Source organism: Charadrius vociferus, unplaced genomic scaffold (assembly GCF_000708025.1).
Source record: "Charadrius vociferus isolate BGI_N301 unplaced genomic scaffold, ASM70802v2 scaffold362, whole genome shotgun sequence".
Lineage (NCBI taxonomy): Eukaryota > Metazoa > Chordata > Aves > Charadriiformes > Charadriidae > Charadrius > Charadrius vociferus.
In genome coordinates this window covers 1,228,971-1,255,116 of record NW_009647052.1, presented here as the reverse complement: position 1 = coordinate 1,255,116, position 26,146 = coordinate 1,228,971, and the positions used below count along the sequence as shown (strand labels likewise).

Sequence of the window (26,146 nt, the reverse complement as noted above, 5' to 3'; positions counted from 1 at the left end):
ACTGGATCGGATGTCAAGAAAGTTTTCTCTGTAGTTTTCAAAACTTGTGTTGCTAACAGCTGTAAATATATAATTCTCAGGAATACAGTTGTTTATACATGGTAAGCACTGATAATGTCACGTGCATGACAAAAAGCCCCTGGATGGCTCTTAGAGGCTGGTCTTGGGGAAAAGCTGAAAAGAGCCTGTACTTGTGTTTAGGTGTCTGGGATGGTAGCTGCTGGACAGCTGTCAGAAGGTCTCTGATAAAAGAGAGGTTTTAGTTTTAGAAATATGAAGCCATTTTGTTTTCCTACCCGGCACGCAGTGTCTCAGATAAACCACAGAGCATTTTAAGTATGGTGTTCCTGCAACTCGCTGTTCTCTGACCACTCAGCTGAAAGTGGTAATAATAGTAGAATCCATAGAGTTGGTTGTTTTACTTTAGAAGACTGAGTGGAGAATTAAATATCTGAATCATCATCTAAGTCTGAAAAGAAGGTAGAAGGAACAGTCTTCAGGAGACTTTGTGTTTGCTTGTCGAAGGGATCATGGATGCGGCAGGGCAAGGGAAGGGTCGCCCCGCATTGGCAGTGTCACCTCTGTGGGGTGGGAGGTGGTCGTTGTCCTCAGGGGTGGATCTGGCAGAGTGCTGGTGAGAGAAGAAGGGCTGAACATGTAAAAGGGACAAGCAGGGAGGTACGACAACTCCTCTGCCGTGTGAAGGAGAAAGACACCGGGAATGCCATGGTAGGGGGGTAGAGGAGAGGAAGGACAGCACTCCTCTCTTCATACCTTCGAGTAAATCTCCATCTATTCTGTCCTGGCTGTGAATGTTTCTAGTTTTGCCTTCTATGGTTGGGTTTCCACCACTCTTCTGATTGTGGGGTAAAAGCAGATTGGGGAAAACCTTTGGATTTAGTTGGAGAAGGTTGTTTTTCTGTTGGGTTTTTTTTTGTCATGAATTGTCTTGGTTGTCAGGAAAATATCCCTACACTCTGCACTGCAGACTGAAGCTAGAACTTGCTAGCGACTGCAGATTTTGGTAAAACATGGCTTTAATCACAAAAACATCTGTGCATGTTGCCTTTCTCCTGTCCTCAGAGCTGCGGTGCCCTGTCTCTTGGCCCGACCCTCGGGTGATAAATTCTGGTCCAGTTCAGATTATTCCTCCTGTCCCTTTACGCATTTCTCCACAGGCAGCGCTGCTACCCTGCCTCTCTCTCTCCCTTTATGATTTCTGAGTGTTTTTAGCCTCCAAAATTGCAAAAAGGACTGAAAAGGATAAGGGGGCGGTGGAAATAGGGAGCAGAGTAATGGGTGGCTGTGGAGGGAAGTGTACGTAGTGCTGGCAGTCAGGCAGGGTTTAGGAGGCTTTGTGGAGCAAGTATATACCTCTTTACTACAGGCCTGTTGGCTTCATTTGGCTTTGGATATCAGCCCGTTTACCGAAGTCCACTAGCAATCCCTATTACGTGTGTTTGAGTGCTGTGTTGTCCCTCCTTCTATCGTCTGGCCCAAATTTAGCCATAACTTAACAGCAGTGGCTCACACTATGTATTTTGGGCTACTTGTGTAACTAACCAGTGCTAATTTGGGTGCTAATTTTAGAATAGTAGATGAGGAGTGTAACATATTTAAAGAAAACTGCAAACTCAACAGATTTGCAGGCCGCCTTTTATGAAGAAAAAATACTTTTCACTCCCTGGACACTTTAGGCCTTGGTATTTATGCTTACTTTTTTTCTAAATTATTTTTTTAACACAAAATAGTATATATTTTGGATAGGAAGAAAAAACTGAAAGGACATTGAAGAACAATATTTTTTAATTTCTTTGATGTTAAAATGAGTTTTTCAAATAGACTCCATGGTAGGAAAAATTCCATTTACTGCTGCAAGATTATGCTTTTCTGTAAACATTTTCTAAGCATGGATATGTGAACACAGCTGCCAGAAGAAAGATGTGGCATCATTTCAGTAAATCAGTCTGAAGTGATTCCAGTTACATTTTTCTGTTCTCACACAGGACTAAGAAGGAACGAGAACATAGGTAGACACAGTTAAGTGAGAAAGTTCGTTTGTAGCGATACGTGTCATATGAGGTAGAATATAGAGTCAAGACCTGAGTTTGTGTAAATTAGAGACTGAAGTGCTGCTGTACTGATTTATATTGGCACAAGCTCTAGTTCACTGTGCCAAGCCATACAGTCATTTTTCTGGAACCTCTGTCCTTTTTGGGGAGTGGAAGCTGAAACGTTTATGTCGAGTCCTAGTGCTGGTCGTGTCAGCTCAAGAAGGGATAGCGTAAGTTTCTGGGTTTGGGTCAGGCCTGTGCAAGGGGAAAATGTAAGATGCCATCGTTTGTGCAGCTCTCTGTAAGTCTAAAAAAAGATGCATGTATTTGGCTCTGTAGAGTTTTTTCCTATTTGCTTTGCTGATAACAAGACTATCAGACCTCCAAAAAATGGCATGGTGGCAAGGTACATTAAAAAGATGACTTAATTTCCCACTGCTGTCTCTACTGGTGACATGTCCCTACCACATTGCCTTTGGTTCTTCTGCTGGACTGTCCTAAATGCCAAGTACTGAGGAAAAGGAGGCAGGACAATGTAGCATTTGTTTCCGCAGTGTTTCCATATATTTCCTCAATGCAGTATTTATTGAATGAATACAGTACAAGCTTCAGGAATTCTGTGAGAGAAATGATTTTGTGAGTGACGAGGAAGGATATTTTTTCTTGAAGGATCATGTGACTTCTGTGGGGATTTTTTCGGTTGTTTGTTTTTTTGACTTTCCTCAAGATTAGTCTGGAACAGTCCACTGAATTTTTCCTGCCTGCCCCTGCAGCTAGGGCATGGCTCCCAGCTGGGAGTTTTCTTTAACGAATCCCATGCAGTAGCAGGGACCCAGACTCTTGCCTGGGCTTTCCCCTCCGTGGCCCGTGGTGGTTAGTCTGCTGTCGCAGAGTCAGGAGGAAGCGTTTTGTGGTCTGCGTTGCTTGGTGCAGGTGATGTAGCTGTTCTGGGCTCCTTTCTAAACCTACTTCTGCTGCCTGGAGTTAGTTACTTGTAATTGTTGGAATCTGTATTTAATAACTGAAGGAATTGCTTGCAGGGATGGAGGGTGACCACTGTTGCTATTTGTGGGGACAGTGGACCCAACTGATCACAGAATCACAGAATTTTCAGAGTTGGAAGGGACCTCTAGAGATCATCTCGTCCAACTCCCCTGCTAAAGCAGGATTGCCCAGAGCACATTACTCAGGACTGCATCCAGGCGGGTCTTGAAAATCTCCAGAGAAGGGGACTCCACAACCTCCCTGGGCAGCCTGTGCCAGTGCTCTGTCACCCGAACCGTAAAGAAGTTTTTCCGTGTATTAGAACGGAATTTCCTGTGTTCCAACTTGTGCCCATGTATAAATGTGTCCAAAAGTTGTGTCCAACTTGATGTCATGTATAAATCATGTGGAAGTGTTACACACTGCACGTGGGTAAAAGTATCCAGCTGCATGATAGCAGGGCTTCCAGCAGAGCGGTGCCACTTGCTAGCTGTTGGACCATGGTGAACTCCTTATAAAGCTGAGATTGCTGTATGATTAAATTTAACTCTTAATTCATCAAGTGGACAGGAAAATGTGGTGAATTTCAGCAATTCAGCGTTGGCATAAATAAAATATTTTGCCTACAGCTCTGCTTGAGCACATCCGAAGCCATCCCTGGGCGTAGCTGAGCAGAGCTCTGGGGGACTGATTACAGCTTGGTAGTCTCTGAGAACATGGGAAAATCTTGCATGACAGAGAAATTCACTGCAACGCCAAAGAGTTTCGGATCTGCCCAGGCTGCTCAGTTCCTAACAAAATAATTATGTAGTGACATGGATTGAAAGATTACCTCATGCCCCGGAGCCTCTTTTATGATTTTCACTGGCTGGGAATGAGACGGCGCTCTGGGCTTTATCAAGGCAGCCAGGGAGGCTGTAGCTCCCCAACAGCGCTTCAGGAGGTAAACACTCTTGAGTTGCACAAAGGATAAGTGACTGTGATTTAAATCTCCCTCCTCCCCAACTGCTTTCCCTTCTGTATCACAGCTGTATTTAGCTCGGACCTGATATTAGGTCTCCCAGGCCTGGAAACATGGAAGAAACACAGTATTTCTACCTTAAGATTGCATGTGTGCTAGTATGTTTGCATTGGCGTGGGTAAAGATGGAAATAGAAACCCCGTGGTGTGGGCTACGGTATGAATATCAGATTTGTGCTTGGTGTCTCCCAACATCCTGAAGTCACTGCTATAGCCACTGCTATAATTAGGTGTGTTGGATTAAAGCTACTGTAGCAATTACTTACCACGTGCATATTCACACAGATGCATGTGGTAAATAAAGCTAAGTTCCTGTTCCTTGTTAATAACCAATTATCAGCAATGACAAAGGTGGTGTGGTGTTGTTTTTTTTTTTTGTTTTCTGGTGACAACAGCGTCATGGGTTGTGGTTATACGAAACCCAGCTTTAGCACAGCCTTATTTCACAGAGGGATGGGAACTAGAGAAGAGTTAGGCTTTTAGTATACAACTGTGAAATTTCAGGAGGTAGCTTTATACCATCTCTGCTGTTGCTAGTTACCCTACATCCAGCCTCCTTCCCCAGTGAAATATCACAATCCCTTAAAAAAATATTCTTCCTACTTAACAGTAACTCCATCTCTCCTGAGTTAGGAAGACGTAAGTTTCCGTTAGCTAAAATGATGTCTCTTTTAGTGTGATTATTTGGGCGTGGAGTTGTTTGGATAGATGTTGGGAATAAATATAGAGGGGTTTACATTGCCTGCGAATGGGATACTCTACGGGACTGTGTAACTCCTCCTCTGTAGATGGTGGCTGTCCTGTAGCCCTGTGTGCCAAGCAAGCTTGGCAGAGCGTGGGGCTCCCTGCCACCCTGCAGTGGGGCAGGGTGCCCTCTCCGCTGGCTACTGGGAAAAGAAGTGTGTATTTTGCCTGAGACTTCTGATTGGAAAACCTTAAAGGCCAGTGGGGTTTCTCAGAGTCAGCGCCTGCATGGGCTGCTTCTTGAGTGAAGAGGAGAGAGGGACGATAAGAAAAAAATTGTGGCTTTAACGGTAGCATAAACATGTTGTGGAAAGAACTGTGTTGCTTAGGGCCCAATGCCACCCGTCCCCGTTAAGCTTTTGAATACCAGAATGAAATACTGGAGTGTTCTACCCACAAACTTCATTTGTGGGATGTGAGTCATTTGGTTTAACCCAGGTTATAATTTGAATAGATGGTACATGCCGGACGGGGTTTTTCCTTTAGTGCTCTGGCAGCAGCCAGGACAACCTGTGTTCAGTCCATCGAGACTTCCTTCTGTTTCCCACTGTCAAAAGAAAGAATTCTTTGACTTTTAAAATTAACATTTATTGGAGTTAAAAGGTCAAGCGGTTGCTACATCTTGCAATGGTTTTATGTCCAGGATCAAGAAGGACATAAATTAAATAAAGTAATTAGATGTTTTTTGCTTACTCCATGAAATAGCTGAGTGAAAGACTGGTATAAACCATTGCTTTTTAAGAGATTTTAAAAGGCCTAACTGAATGGAATCAGCAAAAGAAAATATGAGTTAATACGAGTCAGCAGTGTGCCCTGGCAGCCAAGAGGGCAACCCGCATCCTGGGATGCCACAAACACAGTATAACCAGCCGGTCAAGAGAGTGGATTATCCCGATATATTTAGTATTTGTGCAACCTCACCTTGAGTACTGTGTGCAGTTTTGGGCCCCACAGTTTAAGAAGGGTGTGAAGGTCCTTGAATGCATCCAGTGGAAGGCAACAAAGCTGGTGAAAGGGCTGGAAGGAATGTCCTATGAGGAGCAGCCAAGGAGTTCAGGCTTGTCTAGTTTGGAGAAAAGGAGGCTGAGGGGTGACCTCATTGCTCTCTACAGCTTCCTGAGGCGGGGAAGCGGAGAGGGGGTGCTGATCTCTTCTCCCTTGTACCCAGGGATAGGACACGTGGGAATGGTTCAAAGCTGTGCCAGGAGAGGTTTAGACTGGACATTAGGAAGCATTTCTTTACTGAGAGGGTGGTCAAACACTGGAACAGGCTTTCTAGAGAAGAACATCTTCCTAGAGATGCCCCAAGCTTGTCAGTGTTTAAGAGGCATTTGGACAATGCCCTTAATAACATGCTTTAACTTGGTGAGCTCTGAAGTGGTCAGGCAGTTGGACTAGATGATCATTGTTGGTCCCTTCCAACTGAAATAGCTCTGTTCTGTTCTATTCTATACTATGCTATGCTATGCTATTCTAAAATACATTACATAATTAAAATAAAAGCTGTAGCACTTAAGGCTCTGTAATGTAATGATATCCAGGAGCTTAACAGCACATTTATTTGGATTCTAAAAGTATCTGAGGCCACACTATCTAAAATACTTAAAATAATAAGCTATATTAACCCACATACATTAATATGTTGGTTACTTACTCCCATGGCGATGTAATGCAGTGAGGACGATTAATTCTGGGTGCTCTTCTGCTTAAGGGTGGTAAATCCTGTGCATGGTTTTGAAAATTTAAGCCTTTATCTGAGCTGCGGAATCCATGGAAAATAATAACTTGGACAGAGTAGAGGATTGAATAGATTGTAAAGCTGTTTCAGTTTATGTGAGAGTAAAGGAAAATGTTCGAGTGGAGAACATGGATGTCCCACCAAACAGAGAAGTAATGTTGCTGTAGACTAGAATTCATAATTTTGCAGCCCCGCAAAAGTTATCGTACATCTTCATCAACCATGTGAGGAAGGAACGGGTGGAGTGGGTGTATCTGGTGAAGAGGAGGCTGAGAGCCAGTGCCCAGTGAAGAAGCAGCTTTAGATTGTCATAGAGGCAATGTCTCGGCATAGACATACTGCCACATTGCTGGCTTTGTTTCGTATCAGTGAAACCAGCAGGTAGGATGTTACCGCTAGACAGAATGGCCAGTATTAAGGCAGTTTTTTTTCTGTTTTGCCTTTCTCTAATAAAATGTAGTTTAAAGTCTTTTCCTTTTTTTTTTTTTTTATTCCATCTAGAAAAGTTGTTAATCTTGATAAAAATTACTACAAAAAGTATTTGCCTACTAAACTGCAGAGGACATTAATACAAAATATCCTGGGTTTCTCTTACATGTGAAGGAGTTGCAGATTCAACTTTGCAGAAGCAGGGGGATGCTTTGGTCTTAGGGCAGTGGTACCTAAGAGGGGGGTCATTCTCAAGGACCATAGCGCAAAACCATACCCTTCTTTTTCAGGTAGCTCCCAGCTGGGACACTGTTGGTACCGTCAGACCATTATTTAAGTGGAGCACTGCATTTCTGTTTTTCTGGGCTGTTCTGCTCTGGCTGGTTCTTTTAGCAGATTTAGCATGACAGTGTTTGTTAGGGAGTTCCTGAATCTGGTAGCCTGATGGTGGGGATATTGTGTCTTTGACTGGGGTATTGGGGTTCCCCCCTGCTGGTGTGCCTCTGGGCTTGTGATGGGTGTGTGATGGGCTGAGCGCTCCACTGGGATGGGGCTGGATCTTACTGGGGTTGTCCACCTGCATCCTTCCTTTGTGCTCCCTGTGTCTGTGGACATGAGCTGCTTATCCTATAACCTAATCACAGGGTCACAGAATTTTCAGAGTTGGAAGGGACCTTGAGAGATCATCTAGTCCAACTCCCCTGCTAAAGCAGGATTGCCCAGAGCACATTACTCCGGACTGCATCCAGGCGGGTCTTGAAAATCTCCAGAGAAGGGGACTCCACAACCTCCCTGGGCAGCCTGTGCCAGTGCTCTGTCACCCGAACTGTAAAGAAGTTTTTCCGTGTATTGGAACGGAATTTCCTGTGTTCCAGCTTGCGCCCATTGCCCCTCGTCCTGTCACTGGGAACCACTGAAAAGAGTCTGGCTCCATCCTCCTTCAACCCACCCTTTAGATATTTGTAAGCAATAATAAGGTCTCCCCTCAGCCTTTTCTTCTCCAGGCTAAAGAGTCCCAGCTCTCTCAGCCTTTCCTCATAAGGGAGATGCTCCAATCCCTCAATCATCTTGGTTGCCCTTCGTTGGACTCGTTCCAGCAGCTCCCTGTCCCTCCTGAACTGGGGAGCCCAAAACTGGACACAGTATTCCAGTTGTGGCCTCACCAGTGCCGAGTAGAGGGGAAGAATGACCTCCCTTGACCTACTGGTGGTGGACAGTGGCCTTGACAGGACTTGGGAGGAGTAAATGCAGGGAATGAGATGTTGAATGAAGTATAAACACAGTATGTCAATACTGACTAATGCAGCACTTACTCCAGGCTGTTTATTTTTTAGTTTCATGTCCAGACGATGTTTGGCAGCAGTCAGCTGGCCGATAAGTGTATACACGCTGGCCAGCCGGTCGCAGCCATTGCATGTGTGTTGACCGGACAGTCCACGAGCCATGAGCTCCAGAGTAGTCACATCAAGGGAATTTGGTTGTCCAATGGGTGTTAGGAGCAGTGTGGAAATGGGGGAGGAGCACTGGTCTTCTAATTAACCTGATAATGTTGATGTTTTGGTAAGTTTTAATAAGGTTTCTGACAGTGTGGTATTTCTTCTTTTTTATTCAGATTCCTTTGGGACTCTTGTTCTTCCAGTAGTAAGTATTTCTTTCCTCCTTCCTCAGAAAATGTTGACTCTCTGTAACTTTTCATCAGTTGGTGTTGATGAGATGATGTATTTTGTATATGATCTTAGCTATTTTCACATTCACAAATGAGCATATTTACTGACCAGTAAACCAAGGAGTTTTCAGATCAAGTGCACTACAGCTTGTAATAAGTAATTACAGGACTTGGGAGCTGACTTCCAGCATCAGCACAAGCTATCATAAAACTTGAACACAACTTTGTTTTGTGGTTTTTTTGAATGGCTGATACCCTACATCTCTATTTCAGACATACCATGGGGGCTAACTAGAGCTGAAAGAATTGTGCAGTGCAATAATTGAGAAATATTAAAATAAAAGTGTATTTATACACAGACTTCTTAAGGATCTGGAAATGCACGTTCAGTCAAAGTACATAGTAAGCTAAGTGGTAAAAAAATGAGTAATATCAAATTGTGTGTTGAATATGGATCCTGAATTTATAATCCTGGATGCTCATCTTGAAAACCTGATCCAAAGAATTCTGTATTTGTGTCAGGAAAAAAGTTTTACCGGAGTCTTTATTTTTTTTAAACATCTGTTAGTCTGAATGTCCCTAAAACCTGTGGGCTTAAATTCTGATCTCAAATAAACTGTATATCTGATTAAATAGTCTGGAAATGTTTGATTGCTGGATAATCAATAACAATGAGCAGCTCAAAATTATGAAGGTTGAAATGCATCTGTGTGAACTGTAAATTAGCAAACATAGAAAATTCTGTTTTAACAAAAAGATTAAATTAACGAGTTCCTTCATATAATCTGGCCAGGTCTTAAAGTGTTCAATCGGCTGAAACTAGGCGAGGTGAATTCCTCCCTCTCTCGCCACTATCTGAAGTGATGAAAACTGACTCATTTTTTAATAGTAAGTTGTGGGTTTTTTTCGTTCATGTAGCCATGGTAGACTTATGTTTTGCCCAAAGTGTAGTTGGGTGGTAGCAGAAGGTGGTAATGAGTTTCTGGTTTCAGCTGTCATCTTTTCCAGAGAAAACAGTAGCTTCCTTGTCTGAGGTGCTCGTGACGGTGGCTGGTGTGGTCAGGAGAAGTACGTGAGATGGCCTTTTCCTCTCTTAGGTCAGGGATGCCAAAATGGGGATAGTAATACACTTGGAGGATGTATTGACTAAGATAAAATATTTTCACAGCAAGTTCCTACTACCTACTGTTAAAAGCTGCCTGGCTCGCATCTGGGTTGAGAAACGACCCTTTAGAGAAGGAGGTGGTGGGGCTGAGGTAAATAGTTACCATTATTTTAGCAGTGACCTTCTGGAAGTGTTGTATTAGTGCAGTCTCTGTTAGCATAGATGCGTGAACCAGAAAGTGGGTTACTTTGCACCTCAGCTGTCCTAATACAATAATAATAATGCAAACTTCATTGCCTCTGGCTTTTACATCAAGAAAGGTACAACAGGCAGTTCTGTCACCATGTTGCAGGAAGGAAAGATCTTTTGAAATATAAAAAGTATAAAAATCACGGGAGTAACCCATGCTATCTATCATTATTCATGATAGGAAAAAGATACAGAAAAATATATGAGGTCTCTAAGTGGCATTTACATACTTTTAAAGAAATCAGACCATCCTTGCAAGTATGTTACAATAATGCTGTAAGAGCACAATTCACTGCTATGATAAAATAAAACAAGCTTATTTTTCCCCCCTTTTGATTTTAAGTTTCTTAGACTTCCTGTAGGGAATCTTCTCTGCTTTTTAGGGGATACACCTTCTTTAATAAATGGTAATATTTGTAAATTTCGAGGTAGTATTTGACAGATGCAGTAACGAAGGCTGTTCCTCCTATTTAATATATTCCAGAATACTTGGCATGAAAGCTGGAGAGTGTTGAAATATGTGAATCATATGTTCTTGGCAATGTGTATACAAAAACCTGCAGTTGAAGAAAATGCAGAATCTATTTCAGTGCAGAGCTTTGCACCTAAAATTTTGTTATATAAGTCCAGATTTTAAAGGGGCAACCCTTCATTCTGTGTCTTTCTGTCTCACGGGTGAAAAAGAGAGCCTGTTTATTTTTCCTTTTCCTTTTTTTTTCCTTGGCTTTTTTTAAAAAACAGAGAGGGATGAAATGGTAGTTGATTCCTCTTTATAGGTAAACACCTAGAGAAGGAAACATATTCGATACAGACATTTGCATCTACCTCATTTGTCACCCTCTGACATTTTTCCTTGTTTAAAAATTTCTGTTACCTCACTGTGTGCTCTTAAAATGAGTTTTGACAACATGACAGCCTTCCATTATAGAGCTTGGTAGGATACTTTTGAAGTGCTGTGCCTGGTGAGTTAACAGCTGTAATTTTCATTAGCAGTGCAAGAGGAGTACTTCATTTCCATATGTTCTGCTGCAAAATGCGAGTTTTAGTTGTCTTGACTTCAGAGGTTTTACTCTAGATTTACTGTTTTAACTGCAAACAGAAGCATGTGACTTTTAAGCTTTTTAGCAGGGCTACTTGTTGGAAGGAGCTGTGTGTTGTGTTAAAACCCTTTTCCTTCTTCAAAGAGACACTCCTAAGCAGACGGCAGTACAGAAGCCAACATCTGGGCTGGGATGTCCCTGGGGTCACTCCTTGTCTGTGTAGGCTCTGCTCGAGGTGAAATTCCTGTGTGCTGCAGCAGCTCTTCTTTGAGCCTTTCGACCTCTGTGGCTGGGATTCCTCCCACCTAACTTTAGGAAATGAACTGAATTATGAGCTCTGGATTTCCTCTGTCCACTGGAGAGATGGAGAGAGAGACCTGTGCATGCTTATTCTGATCTTACGTGGTCTAAATTTCCTTGCCAGTGATGTCTGTCTGTGTTTACTGCCAGCACTGAAGGAGCCTTCAATGTCTATCCTAAATAAGTTAACCATATAAAATGTCTCTTCCTTTATTCCTTAATATTGGGAAGAATAATTATTTTACTTTCTAGATGAGTCGCAGTACATGCTGTAATTATGAATCACTAAACTGAAATGAGACAAAATCAGTGAGGTTTCTATTGAAAAACAGTACCTCACCTCATGTGATCTTCACTCTGAATTTGATTTTTCTACCCCATAGGACATGAAGCTAGAGCTTGTAAAAATAAGTGCAAAGTATTCTTACTGTCCTGCTCATCTTGCCTGCATATATCTTCTTCAGCTCTTTTATTTTTGGAAAATTTATTACCAAAAAGTGATGAAGTCAGAAAAAAATTAGCCCCCAAAATCAAATTCAGGAAATTTCTAAATCATAGGATCATAGAATCATACTGTGAAAAGAGAGAGCACAATGTGTGTGTGTGTGTGTGTGTGTCTATGAATGGTGTATGACTACATAGATACATTGTTGAAAACAGTTTACTACTGAAAATTAGATGCAAATATGTTGAAAAGATGCTTCTGCTAACACGTTTTCACTTTAAAGCCCTGAAATCCCCTTTCTCTTTTTGAGAATTTACATAAGTTGCCAAGTTCAGGAATATTTCAGATCTTTATGTCAAATGTTTTTGGAATAATAATATCTTAAGTAATATTTTGGATAGTTAACAGAGAGTCACTATTTTCCTTTTAGCTGCCTTTGAACAGTGCTTCTGGGAATTACGAATTACTGGTGGAAGGCCATGCAGATGGCCAGCACATCTTCTCTAACCGTACCAGCTTGATGTACATGGCAAAGAGCATCTCCGTATTCATCCAGAGCGATAAATCTATGTATAAACCGGGACAAGATGTGATGTTTCGGATTGTCACCATCTATCCTGATCTCAAACCTTACAAAGCATCTCTGAATATATATGTCCGAGTAAGTATCCACAGGAACCTAGTTATATATTGGAATTTGTCATATGTTCCAACTTTATGTGACAAAGATCATATGTATTGCTACCTAAATCTTGCTAGTAAGACCATGCACATTTAACATGCAGTCTGACTTTTCTCCTAGGACCCTCGGAAGAAGTTGATTCAGCAGTGGTTGATGGAGGAGGGTGATTTGGGCGTAGTTTCCAAAAAATTTCAGTTATCAATGAACCCTCCACTTGGAGACTGGTCCATAGAGGTGGAAGTGAATGTGAGTATTAACATTGCCAAATCACAGAGAGCTTTCATTTATCCTGATACATGTGAATAAAATTGTGTTTACTTTGGTGGAGCAAAACCAGAAAAAAGCACGAGAAATAAGATGAGGAAATCCTTCCCTCGTGGCAAACACAAGGTATTATGCAAACCTCACAAGATTTTCAGTAGTATAAGGTTTTTTTTTAAGAAAAGATATTAAAAAAAAAGCATGTATATTTTATCCTAAGGTCTGTGCTTTGGTTATAAAATACAAATGTTACTTAAAAAGTGAGGGGTATTAATATAAAAGAAAAATCTTATGCAGTACTATTTTTTTTCAAAGTGAAACGCCCTTATGTTTATTTTGTAAGTGAATATAGAGAAATTCATTGTGCCCTGCTGTGCAGCCAGTCACTGTCTCAAGGGTTTTGGAATCAAAGACTATTTACAAATCTCTGCCTAGTTTTAGGGGTGTTTCAGCAATTCACAATGACTGGGGTGTTACTGAGGAAAAAATATCTATGCAAAATAGAAAGGATGAATAGTAACGCAGAACTATTGCATAACAAAACTGTTATGATCTAATTTGCACGTTGCTATTGGCAGTAGTTCTATCAGTCCAATCCTTTAAGCTGTACACTCCTCATACACTGTGGAACATGTTGCAAAAATAACTGAAGGTTTAGCTGTTCAAAACTCTGTGTGTCAGATTTATTCAGGCTGCTTTAAATGCCTGTAATTTGGGAGCTGCATTTCCGACTTGGCTCGCAGTGGCCGTTCAGAGACATTTAGCAAGTATAAACAGGACTGATTAATGTTCCCTAATAAGGGAGATGATGGGGTAGAAAGCAGAAAAACTCATGTGATCCTGTATTACTTGGGAGTAGTATTTGCCAGTACCAGTTATATGCTTGATAGATTTCTATAGGCTGAGATAGGTGAGGGCGGTGCTCAAGTGAGTGTCAGGACTGGATTTTTCAAACACGTTCACATGTGGGTGTGGAGTCATTACCATTGTCTTTGATGGAAAAAATGTTTTAAGTTGTCCCTGTGCGTGGCCGCTCCTTCCCATCGCTGCGCTGCTTTCAATAGCTTCTCAGTCAAGCTGAGGCAGCTGTAGTGAGGCTGACATCTAAAGTGCGCCAGGGAAGTGACCCAGATTGAAAAGCGTCTCTGTGTTTTTCTTTGCCTGACCTAGACTGGTTCACTGATCTGGTTGACAGCACAGCCCCGCTCACAGCTGCATAGGTGCTTTGCAGGAGGTGGGGAAGTGTGGCTCAGACGTGGGAACAAAGGCTGGTGACAGTGGTGGGCTGCTTCAACAGCTCACTTGCCGGGCAAAAAAAAGTGTTTGGGAAATTTTTCTTGGGCTTTCTGCGAAGTCTTGAGTAATCTGTAAGTCAGGAGGACGCTGCTGAAGGAACTGCAGCTATTTTCAGGATCTGAATATGAATGCTACTCCGTCTGGAAGCTAAAACAAAAAGAAAAGGAAAAAATATAACTCTAAAATTGAAAGAAAAATACCTTAGATTCATCTGGGCTAGTGGAACAGCTGTGAGAAAACAGACAAGTGAAGTGAAATGTTAGTAGACCATAGGAGATGGTATTCTAAATTTTAGCTGTCTAGTATGTACTACGGAAGGTTAATGAGCATAGAAAACACATGACAGGGTGGGAATATCTCTCGGGTCATTGGTAATGGGGAGAAGACAAATAGGGAACATTTTTTTTCACTGTCTCTTCCAATGCATAGCTAGAGGGCACCAGGTGAAGGAGGTAAAGAGCAATTTCAAAACGATTAACACAGCATAACTGGACTGTAGAGCGCAGCACTGGTGGGTGTTGTGAATACTGAAAACTCAGGTGGGATCGAAAAACGTCTGGACAAATTCACAGAAGTACAATCCATTAAGAACTGCTAACTGGAAAGCCCCGAGGCTCAGGCTGGCACAGTGCCCCTGCTGGCTACCTTGATTGATGAAGTTTAGAGAACCTAAGGTTGAACCAAGGTGTTGAACTTTGACTTCTGCCAAAGACTGGACATTGACCTTCACGTTAGATCTACCGGGGTGCACTCTTCAATAGGTTGTCTTTATCCTGTCTCATTTTCCCTACTATTACATTTTTAAAGCTGAGGGATTTAGCATTAAGTGTGACATTGAATGCAGTGTTTGGGGTTCTTACAGACCTCTAAATGCTTCAGCGGCATGAAGAATATGCAGGGGCTGGGATAATGCCCGTCACACTAGGCTATCTTTCTCTATTCACCATTGTTACAGGAGACAGTTCAAGGTGGAAAGTACTGCAAAAAGCTTTTGATATATTTAACAAAATGTTCTCTTGGTATGGGACAAAAATGAGATTCTTTTTTTCATTGGCAGAGGAAATGGTTAATATTTAAGAAATACTGCATTTAGTAAGTGGAAGAAAGGGGAACTAGGAGATAGATATCAATATAAATGAAAGGCTGAACTCTTGCATATTTGTAGAAAAACTAAAGATCTCAAGGAAAACTTGATAGTTGTTAAAAGTATGAATTTTTTTAAAGTTTGCTAGGAACAAAAGAAAATCCAGTGGTGGCAGAGCCCAGTAACATGAGGAAACAGTAATTATGTGGCAGAGATGGAAGCATTTAATAGGGGTTCTGGTTCTGTGTGGCTAAGTGAACTTCAGTGTGGGGAGATTTGAGAAGACCAGTGGAAGATGAATGCCTTTAACGGGAAGGAGTAAGTGAGGTAACATGGGAAACTCTAGACCTGTCATCTGGCATGAGGAAAACAGTGACAAAGGTGATTTGGGATACCCCTGATAAAGAATTAAATTCTTTAAGGCTTTTATGGGTTTGGTTAATAAGGTAGATTTACTGATGTAACAGATTTTTGTAGAGGCTTTTCATTGTACAAAATCCTAATGAAAACCAGCAATGTATGTGAAATCTGTCAAAGAAGAGTGGATTGATTTTTGGGCAATCGACACTCTCCCAGGACATTTCTAATATAAACTAATGACAAAGTTTGCAGATGGAGCCGGAGAAGAAAGCATTGTGGAGGGAGACTGCAGAAGTTCCATCTGTTGACTGTATATCAACGGATCAAATGAATTAATGGATTTATTGATTACAGTCTGTGAGTGCCGTTACAGGTTTCAAAAGGCTTTTTAATCTAGTGGAGAAAGGCATAGTATGAACCAACCAATAGAAAACTAAGCCAAAGATATGATCTTTGGCATGTACATGTCTTTCACCATCAAGGGTCTGGAACAAAAGAAAAAATTAAAAAAAGGAGTAAGGGCTTCTTTCTTACTCAGTGTTTTAGCATCAGGAATGGTTGCCTTTTTGGAAGATGCATTATAACAATGCAGGTTGCTGGAGTAGCTGAATACTTGAGTAACCAAACCTGAGGTAAAAGCAGGTCAGACTAAATGGTTCCTCTGTCATGAAACGCTTTGAATTGAAAATTAAAATAGAGGAGAAAAAGAACAGTATATTATACATATGAAAAAAACACCATAGTAGGCTTTGGAGTCCAGGAAAACCTGGATATTCTTACAGTGCTTATCTTGTGGGAATAAAACAGCAACCCCAAACCCCACGCATACAAGCTTATGTTGTTTGCTTTCAGACTCCTTTTTCTCCATCATTCACGCCTGGTCTGCTTTAATTTTCAAATTCTATGTTAAAAGAATATAATTACAAAGCAATATGCATTATTTTTGTAGCATGTGCCTACACAGCATCTTGTGTTGGATAAGGCTATTATGTGCAGAATATATTAAATAACTATTGTAATATTCACTCAATTACACTAGGTCTGTCTAGTGGGTTGTCTCACGTACTGTTATTTTTCTGATTTTATGTCATTGGGTTAATGAAACCTGCAAGAAACCTTGCAGAATAAAGGAAGACTTTTCTGATGGGAATCTTTTTGATTCTCTTGGTTACAAGTGAGCTTGTGCCCTGAAATACCAGGTCATACGGATGCAATTCAGTTTGAGGTTTAAGACGAGTGGTTGTCTGTATGTAGATGATGTGGTGGAGATTTAGTTGGTGTTCAGTGAAACCTGGGTCACTCTGAGTGGATATTTCTAGCTATTGCCTGGATATTCCTCACTGTTCTGCTGTCCAAGGGAGGTACAGTTTTTTTCTGTGTCATATATAAAGTTTTATGGGTGCACCAATCCCCTTCTGATAGCAGAGGTCACTGAGAACTTGGATTAAATGCTAAAGAATACTTAGTATATGTCTGACATTTTTAATAGATACGTCTGTCCTTAACTAGCATTGCTAGCCCTGGGTCTACGTGGAATCCGGTGCAGCTTATGGACCTATTCAGGGATGTAGGAACATCTTCAGATGGCAAACCCAGCCTGATCTCCACGTGACTTAGCTATCCTGATGCCACGACCTGAGCTTTCTGGTTAAATAGTCAGCTGCCCAGCCTTTCTATCTTGAGTTTCCCTCTTGTCTTTAAAGAGTGTTGTTAAGTCGGTAAATAACATTTCCCTTCCAGTGGTTACAGATCAGTTCCCAAGTGTACCAAGTTTGGATTCCTGGAAGTACTGCCTCTGAATCCTGTTTTAAATCAGGTTCTGGCTGCTTGCTGCTGTTAAACATCCTGTAGTACTTTTTAATAAGAGTTCAGGTGTTAGCACAGCTGTTCCAAGAAAACTCAAGACAGAGTAATTACAGTCTGGTTCCCAAGTCTCCACCTTGTATTTTAGTTGGATATCTTATATTTCCTGTTGTGGAGCCTGGTGCTGAAAGGCTTTTACTTGCTGAGTTTTAGTAGTAGGCATCTCCAACCAGAAGTTGTTCTTAGTTATAAGGCATTTTGTAATCTAATTTATGGAAGTTGTTATTTGGAAATTTATGATCAAATATTGAAGAGCAGTAAAGTCTCAGGTGCAATGAGGGATTTCTAAAATATTTTTGAAGTGTATTATATTTTTTTAAAAGCTTCAGCTATGAAGCAACTTTCAAAATTAACTGGGGTTGATGATACACTTTACACTTTGAATTTTTAAACTTTTGAGGCTCTATGTATGTTACAGTGTGTCCACAGTGAATTCTGTGATGTTTTACTGATAGATCAACTGCAGATTACACATTTGATCAATTGAGTTTGAGGTTATATCATTACTTAAAAAAAGTAACGCTCCTTCAAAACCAGACCGTACATAAAACCTTTGGAATTGGCTGTGTATTTGGTAGTTTGCAAATGAGCACTGATATTTAATCAAGATCTGATAGTGTGAATACTGGTGACACTGATAGGACTCTGCTTACTTTCTGGAGATGGTGCTGGTGGATTTGAACAGAAGTTTGGGAATTCCTACAGAGTTTTATTTCGGGGTTTATTTCCTCTGTGTGAAAATAAAGCACAAAAATGATCATTAAATCCTTCTGTTAATTCTGTCTAGATAAAAATCTATTTTCTCTAGCTGCAAAGCAGAAGTGGAGGCGTGTGTCTGACGCGGGCCGTGAGATGGCGGTGTAGTCACGGGAATACGGCCGGGGCCAGAACTGCGCTTTGTCAGGGCAGAGCCCTGAGACCACGCCTGGAGTCTTTCCTAATGCTATAAGTGGTGACGCACGTAAATGTCAGAAACAAATAAGAAAATGGACCTGGACCAGATTCATTTCAGGGACTTTCGATTACCAAAGAAAAAGAAAAAATTTAGGGAGAAAAAAAATTTCTGAGATCTCACTTATTGGATTAGACCCAAATGACTTCAAACAGGACTGGTTCATCACAGCAGAGCAAAGTTTGTTCTGTAGTTGTTAGTGATTCTTAGATGTCAGGGTCCACAGCATCTTAAGGGTCAACTGCAGAAAGGCTCCATCATCCTCACGGTACTTACATGGATCTCTTTTTGGCACTGTTTTCTTAATACTCTAGGCAATGTGCACAGAATGTAATAGATGTTTTGCAGCTTAAGAAATACTGATTTAAAGCAAAATACTAATAGTCTGGAAGGGTGAGTGTGTTTAAGAAGAAGGAAAAGGCATGAAAGGCAAAAACCATACTAGAATAAAGCAGCGCTGGAAACAAGTGGAACGGGCATGATGCTGTTTTCCTATCTTTAAAAAAAAAAAATAAAAATCTCTTGGGCTATATATATAACTAACTGCTTGTCTCTAAAGCCACCACTCCTGGAAACTGGTTTAACAACTTCCATTCCGAAATATTTGAACAATATTTGCCAGAGAGACAGCCATGCCCTGGGGAACTTAAATGATACAGAGCGGTTGAAGTGCTGTTAGTTGTCCTATTCCAAACCAGTTTGGCAGAAAAGCATGTGTTAGTGGGAAATCTGGCTTGGTGTTCAAATTATCAAGATGATCTAGTAGGGTATTTTCCTTTCCTTGCTCTGTGAAGCACGGCTTGCTTTCTGTCATAAAGGTTGTCATTTTAGAGAAGGTGCAGCCAAGAGCACTAGTCTCACTTTAATGTCTGTTTTCTATGACTTACAGTTCTCTTAGCTTTTAATTTTTTTTTTTTTTTTTGGACTTCTAAGGTAATGTGAAACAAAATCTCATTTACAAGGCAGATGTGTTTTCATCCTGCCAGCTGGGGTAATGTTCTGTTCATGGTTTGCTTAATGGCAAGAGTAACATGTATATGTTTAACGTTGGAAATAAAAGATGTACAGAGAACTAGGCATAAGATAAATTCACTACAGGTCATTTTCCTGAGATACCTGTGTGTCGGTGCTGTAGCATTTGGTGTTGTAAGGATTATGATCAGAGGGTTGGAGCACCTCTCCTATGAGGAGAGGGTGAGAGAGTTGGGGCTGTTCAGCCTGAAGAAGAGAAGGCTCCGGGGAGACCTTATAGCAGCTTTCCAGTATCTGAAGAGTGCCTACAAGAAAGCTGGGGAAGAAATTCTTACAAGGGCATGTAGTGATAGGACGAGGGGGGACAGCTTTAAACTGGAAGAGAGTAGATTTAGATTAGATATTAGGAAGAAATTTTTTCACTCTGAGGGTGGTGAGGCACTGGAACAAATTGCCCAGGGAAGTTGTGGAGGTCCCATCCCTGAAGGTGTTCAAGGCCAGGCTGGATGGGTCTTTGAGCAACCTGGTCTAGTGGGAGGTGTCCCTGCCCATGGCAGGGGGGGTGGAACTCGATGATCTTCAAGGTTCCTTCCCGCCTAAACCATTCTATGATTCTATGATCTGCACAAATGTTGTGAAAATAGCCAATTCTGCATATATTTTTTCAAAACTAGGAATACAAATATGGTGATTATTTTGGTGGTCAGTGACTTAATCATGAAATCAGTAGCAGTCTGATTTTCACTTTGGTAAAAGTCTTTTGCTAGGAAAAGTTTAAATATAGAGGTATAAGGGGCCTGGTCTGAGATGTATAATCTGCATAGTCGTTGATCAGGGAAGAGGGATCTGTTATAATTGTTTCCAGCTTGGATCCTAGCCCTAAGGTTTTTCCCACAGGACTTCTCAGTTTATGCTGTCTTGCCACAGACACTCATTCCCATCTGGCATATCTTGATGCTACCTGACAATTGGTTATTTGTATTCGGTCTCCTTTGTCCCACATTTCAAACCATGTTCACTGAGATGCTCCAGCACTCAGTAACTTTTCGTGGTGTCACTGTTCTCAGGAATAATCAAAGTAATCAGACTTCTGAGCTCCACAGCGACATAACCTCATCATGCAATTGAGCAGCAGCTGGCAATATTAAGATTTCAAAATAGCCACCTCCTAGTGACAGACTGTTGTCTGTCTTGATCTTTTCCCTATCCCCCAGAAGAGTCTTAAGCAAAGAGGCAAAATAGGCTTTCAAAAGGAGCCTCTCCCTTCCTCATCTTTGGGAAGTGGAGACTCCTTTGTTTTCTCAGCCCATTCTTCCAGCCCAGATGAGCTCAGATTTTCCTCTTGGAAAATAATTGCTCCAGTTTAATCCCTGTGTCAAGCAGATCAGCTGAGATTCAGAGCTCCAGTTCTGGACACTGCTGGTAAATCACCTCATGCCATTGCCCTGCTGATGGCAGCTTTTGGTGTGATGCTGTAAAAAAATCATTGAATGAGGGTTATATGTGTCCAGACAAATGACATACGTGCTTGGTTAGAATTATAAGATCATAGAATTATTTAGGTTGGAAAAGACCTTTAAGATCATCGAGTCCAACCGTAAACTTAACACTGCCAAGTCCACCACTAAACCATGTCCCTAAGCACCGCATCTACACATCTAAATACCTCCAGGGATGGTGACTCAACCGTTTCCCTGGGCAGCCTGTTCCAATGCTTGATAACCCTTATAGTGAAGAATTTTTTCCTAATATCCAATTTAAACCTCCCCTGGTGCAACTTGAATTACTCTCACTTTAGCAAGGAAAAACAATTGTGTAAGACAATAAAAAGCAAAATTTATGTGGCAGACTACCATGACTTTTTGGTCAACTGTCATTGAACCTAAGAACAAAAATAGCTGCTGATTTTTTTTAATGATCAGAGAGTATAAAAAAATTTTAAAATTAATTTCCAACAATGTACCATGTTGCCACAACAATGTGGCCTGATGCACCACATCTCAAAGGTATGCCAGAATATGCTTTCAGATACCCTCCTGAGGAAAATCAGAAAATAAGTGAAAAAAATTAGCAAAATAGGAAAATAGTAGAGAACACAACTAAGAATATATTGTATAGTTGTTTATTTCTTCCATTATTTTTAACTAACGAATAAACAAGGCAGGAAGATATAACCCAAGAATATCTCTGCTGAAGTAAGTGTGCACTGTAGACTGTAACAGAATTTTAGCTGCCTTTTGAGTAAATGAAAAACCTTAAGATTATACATGCTTTTGAAATGGTCTTGTCCTCTAGATAGGCACTGTAGGAGCTTCCCTTTTGTCTAGAGATACTTGAGTTAATTTTAAGTGAGCTATTGAAGATACTGCTGGTAGGTCAGTCGTGGTTCATCCTGACGACTGTGAGTACTTATGCTAGATAGTTTTATGCTAGCTAGCTCGGATATTTGATTCTTTATACAGAACCAGCAGTATGTAGATTTTTGCAGATCAAAAGCTCCGCAAGCTCTTCATTATATGTATTTACAATCTGCTGCATGTGAGCTGTGTCCTTCTGTGGTGCAAATACATACTACTGGTTCCTACAGGAGCTCCACAGCAGGAGCTGATAATGGTTGGGCCATGATTTAAAATCACATCATGTCAGAAATTGTAATTTAACTTGAATATGTGTGGGATTTGGCCTAGAAGGTATGTTAAATTTGCTAATCTAACCACAATTGTATACATTTTCTCATATGATTTTTTTTCAATAGGGTCAAGTTCATTATCAAAGATTTAAAGTGATGGAATATGGTAAGTGTCACTTAAGGGCATTCAGTAGTGACCAAAATTGGTAGTTTATTTTCTGTTAATTTGGACTAGCTTACCTTGGCTAGCATGAACTTTTTGAATACTCCCAGAAAGTCTAATTTCCAAATCTCTTGCTTCTCTGAGACTGACGCTGTGTCCTGGAAAAAACCATCGTCTTATCAGCTTCCCTTTTTATCTTTGGTAGTTTTAATGACCTACTACTGTAGTGTCTGGATGTCATGCAATCTTTAAAATACTTATCTGAAGCCTATGAGATGCAGTTATTGTCCCTGTTTTTCCAGGATCACGCAGGCAATGTGTTTATCCCGAAATATCTGTATAATATCTGATCATGAAGCTTGTTGATGATTCTGTAAAGCCTGAATAATCTAAATGTTTTACATTTGAGCCCTACAAGCTTGTGCGCAGGCTGCTTTTATGATGCTTGGTGTTATCCTTTCAACAAAAAGTCTTAGTTTGAGGCATGCATAAGGTTGGCTTAAAAGTATATCTTACCATATATTCCTTAGGAAACTGTAGTAGTCTGTACCATATTACGTGTTCTACCTTTATTACTTAGAAAAAGAAAAAGGTATTATTTCTTGTGTGAATGTAATGCTTTCTGTAACTTTTTTTTTTTTAGTTTTACCCAAATTTGATGTTATGATAACAACACCATTATACTACTCTTTGAGAGAGGAAGACGTAACTGGTGTTGTCACTGCAAAGTAAGTAAATCATTGATACCATTGTCACCTTTGCTCTTAAGAAAATTGCTGTGGGTCTCCAAGTGTCAAAGTGAAAACTTACATTTAGAATGCTGAAAAAGTGCTTTCTAGTCAAAATTAGTTAGCTGGCATCCATTTCTAGTTATTGGATTTTGTTGTAACAATGTTAGATAGATCTTCAGACTTCTAGTTAATTTTTTGGACTAGTAAATGTATATCTAGACTATAGCCAAGACATTTTTAGCTACCTTATTCAGAAAATTTCCTGAGTCTTTTGCTTATAGTGTATATTTTGAGCCATTTTTTTTGTTCTTATGGGTCTTTTGTGGTGCTCTCCAACTTATCAAGTCAAGGTCTGTAGGTAGACTAACTATATTTTATTAGGCCACTTGGAGAATTATGCAAACTTCTATCCACATCCTTCTTGATCCAATTTATCCACATTGTGGATTTGAAATATAGGCTGCTTCTGCCTATCAAAATACCTATACCTGTAAATGGGTGAAGAATTAAAAGCTCTTGAGAAATTCGGAAGAGACTTCACTGTATACCATTGTATAATTTTTTTTTTTATTTTTCAGCTGAGCAAATATCTAGACAAAAAATTCAGTATACATTAATCTCAAATAGAAATTGATTTTCTGTTGGGAAGATGAGAGGCAGATACAGCTACTTGACAGATCCATTCGAGGCGACCTGAAATAAAAGGTCTTTTGTGGTTTATTTAATTCCATAAAATACCTACCTTCTAAACAAGCACTCCATTTATAAGTGATATGCAGAAATGATTGATTAACAAGCTATTGAAATTAAATGTTTTGACTTTTGAGAAAAAGTTTCCATATAATATCAGGTACAAACCTGATATTATAAACCATCTACGTTTCTCATAAGGGGCAATTTTAAAGAAAAAGTTTTCCTCATTTTTTTCCCCCCATTCTGCTTTCCTTTTGGAGTCCATTATATGTCAATGTGAATTTGTTTCTCTAAGTCGTTTTGGTTTTCCACAGGGTGCTTGGCTCCTTCATTAGGTATGCCCATAAGATGTTTGGAAGTGGCCCATAAGATGTTTGGAAGTGTACCTGTCTGCTGCAATAAATCCAGACTTGGAAGCCAGTGAATTGTCTAAGATTGAATCCCAGCAGTGCCAAAATTTTACCAATGCATCATAATTATTTCTAGGGAATGACTTCATTCCTGGTGACTGTTTTTATAGGCATAATGCCTCTGTATACAAAGAGTTTATATGTCCCTTACACTTATAGATGCCATAAAACACTTTTCCTTTCTCATCTCTGGAGTATTATTAGATTAAGTACAGGGATGCCACCCAATGGCAGTATCATTTCAAGGTTAATGGCAGCTTATTACTGTAATTAGGTATGCTTGGATAGACTGAGTTCAGGTGCAAGACAGTGTTGTCAGAGTTCTTCCAGTAACTATGCTATTTGATTATTTTTTCCCTCTGCTTTTCAGCTTTGATATTTCTTAAGTGGCTGCCAATCAAATCCATAATGATTTAAAGTACTTAAAGTTATTACATCTGAATGTATTACTGCTGATGGACTATGATGATTTTGCTGTTTTCCCTCCTCTTTCTCCGTCTGACTCTGATAATGTCATGGTTTCTTTTATGTGTAACTTGGAAACATTTATACAGAATTTTTATTTCATTACTGCTCACCGACTCCAGATTGCTAATGGCATTCTGAAAAGTGAATATGTTGCAGTTTTCAGGTGTGCCACAGATGCAAATTATGTTTGCCATATAATAATGCTATGATTGCTTTGGATTGTGGTAACTAAATAATTTGAGTACAAATATCTTGAGATCCCTCATTTTGTATTAGCAGCATTTGGAAAGCATAACACTTGCACTTCCCACATCCCATTTTAACTCTACTGCATATTAGCTGTGGTGCTACATTGGTGTTCTGTTCAATAACTTGTTTCCAGCTTAGCTTAATATAGTTAAATTTTTCTGCATTGTTCAGTTCATAATAATAGTAACAGGTTTATAGAGCTCGTGTGAGGTCTATAAAAGACCAGCACTGTACATCATCTTTAGGTTTTGGGCTTCTGACTTTAGCGTCAATAAACTGGTTCTCAGTATTGAAAAGTCCATGTGTCATGGTTTGACCCCAGTTGGCAGCTAGGACCATGCAGCCACGTGCTTAGTCTCCCCAGTTGCAGTGGGGGAGAGAATCGAAAAAGTAAAAGCGAGAAAACTCATGCGTTGAAATAAAGACAGTTTAATAAGTAAAGCAAAAACTGTTCACGCAAGCAAAGCAAAGCAAGGAATTCATTCACTACTTCCATTAGTGTTCATCCATCTCCAGGAAAGCGGGACTTCATCACACATAACAGTTACTTGGGAAGACAACTGCCATATCTCCAAATGTCTCCCCCTTCCTTCTTTTTCCCCCAGTTTTATATCCTGAGCATGATGTCTCATGGCATGGAATATCCCTTTGGTCAGTTGGGGTCAGCCGTCCCGGCTGTGTCTCCTCCCAACTTCTTGTGCCCTCCCAGCCTGCTCGTTGGCAGGGCAGTACAAGGAGCAGAAAAGACCTTGACTGCCTAGCAACAACCAAAAACATTAGTGTGTTATCATCACTATTTCTCATTCCAAATCCAAAACATAGCACTATACCAGCTGCTAGCAAGAAAGTTAACTCCATCCCAACTGAAACTGTGACACCATGTTTCAAAGTACAAATGTGTTCTAGCCATGTTTGAGTCCAGGGAAAAATATTTCGGTAGAATCCTTTGCCTTGAGAGCTCTTTGGGAGCCGAAGTCCTGGAGGGAGTGCCTTGTTTGACTTTGACTGATGTGTTTCAGGTACACGTATGGAAAGCCAGTGAAGGGAACTGTAACGGTCACTTGCCTTTCTGTCTCTTACTGGACAAATAAGAGAAACATAACAACAACAATGGAGGTGAGACTTCTGGTAGAAGTTTGTAGCATCGTAGACTTTAGGTCTGTGTCTCATTTTGTAGGTTAAATATGCCTGGGACCATTCTCAAGTGCTGAGTTCAGCTGGCATGATCTATGGAGTGACTTGCATGGATAGTGTTAAACTCTCTTTAATTTCCAGAACAAAGTGACTACATTCAGGCTGCCTGTTGGGAATGATACTTGGCTGTGGTGGTCCCTTAAACTGTGCCTGGAAGTTATTTTGGAGAATGCTAGTTGGCCCAGGTAGAAAAACTTCCCGGGAGCCACTGTAGCAGTGTGGGTGATGGGGAGCCCATGCCCGGGAACGCTCCCTGGCCTGGTGTGTGCCCCTCTGCACGCTCAGCTCTGCGTTACAAGGCCAGAGGAGATCATTGCAATTGTCCAGGTGGAGCTCTAGCACGGTGCCTACTAATTACCTAGTAA

General features: G+C 40.6%; 1 protein-coding gene across 1 annotated transcript in view; it reads left to right on the top strand.

The window, feature by feature from the left end:
• The first annotated feature begins 6,460 nt into the window (after positions 1–6,460).
• Positions 6,461–26,146, top strand: part of CD109 (CD109 molecule) — a 63,461-nt gene continuing 43,775 nt past the window's right edge. Inside the window, exons 1-7 of the mRNA XM_009895767.1 lie at positions 6,461–6,468; positions 8,535–8,610; positions 12,205–12,435; positions 12,577–12,702; positions 22,000–22,039; positions 22,680–22,764; positions 25,607–25,703. Of these exons, the coding sequence (XP_009894069.1) occupies positions 6,461–6,468; positions 8,535–8,610; positions 12,205–12,435; positions 12,577–12,702; positions 22,000–22,039; positions 22,680–22,764; positions 25,607–25,703 (663 nt within the window). The remainder of the gene's footprint in view (positions 6,469–8,534; positions 8,611–12,204; positions 12,436–12,576; positions 12,703–21,999; positions 22,040–22,679; positions 22,765–25,606; positions 25,704–26,146) is intronic.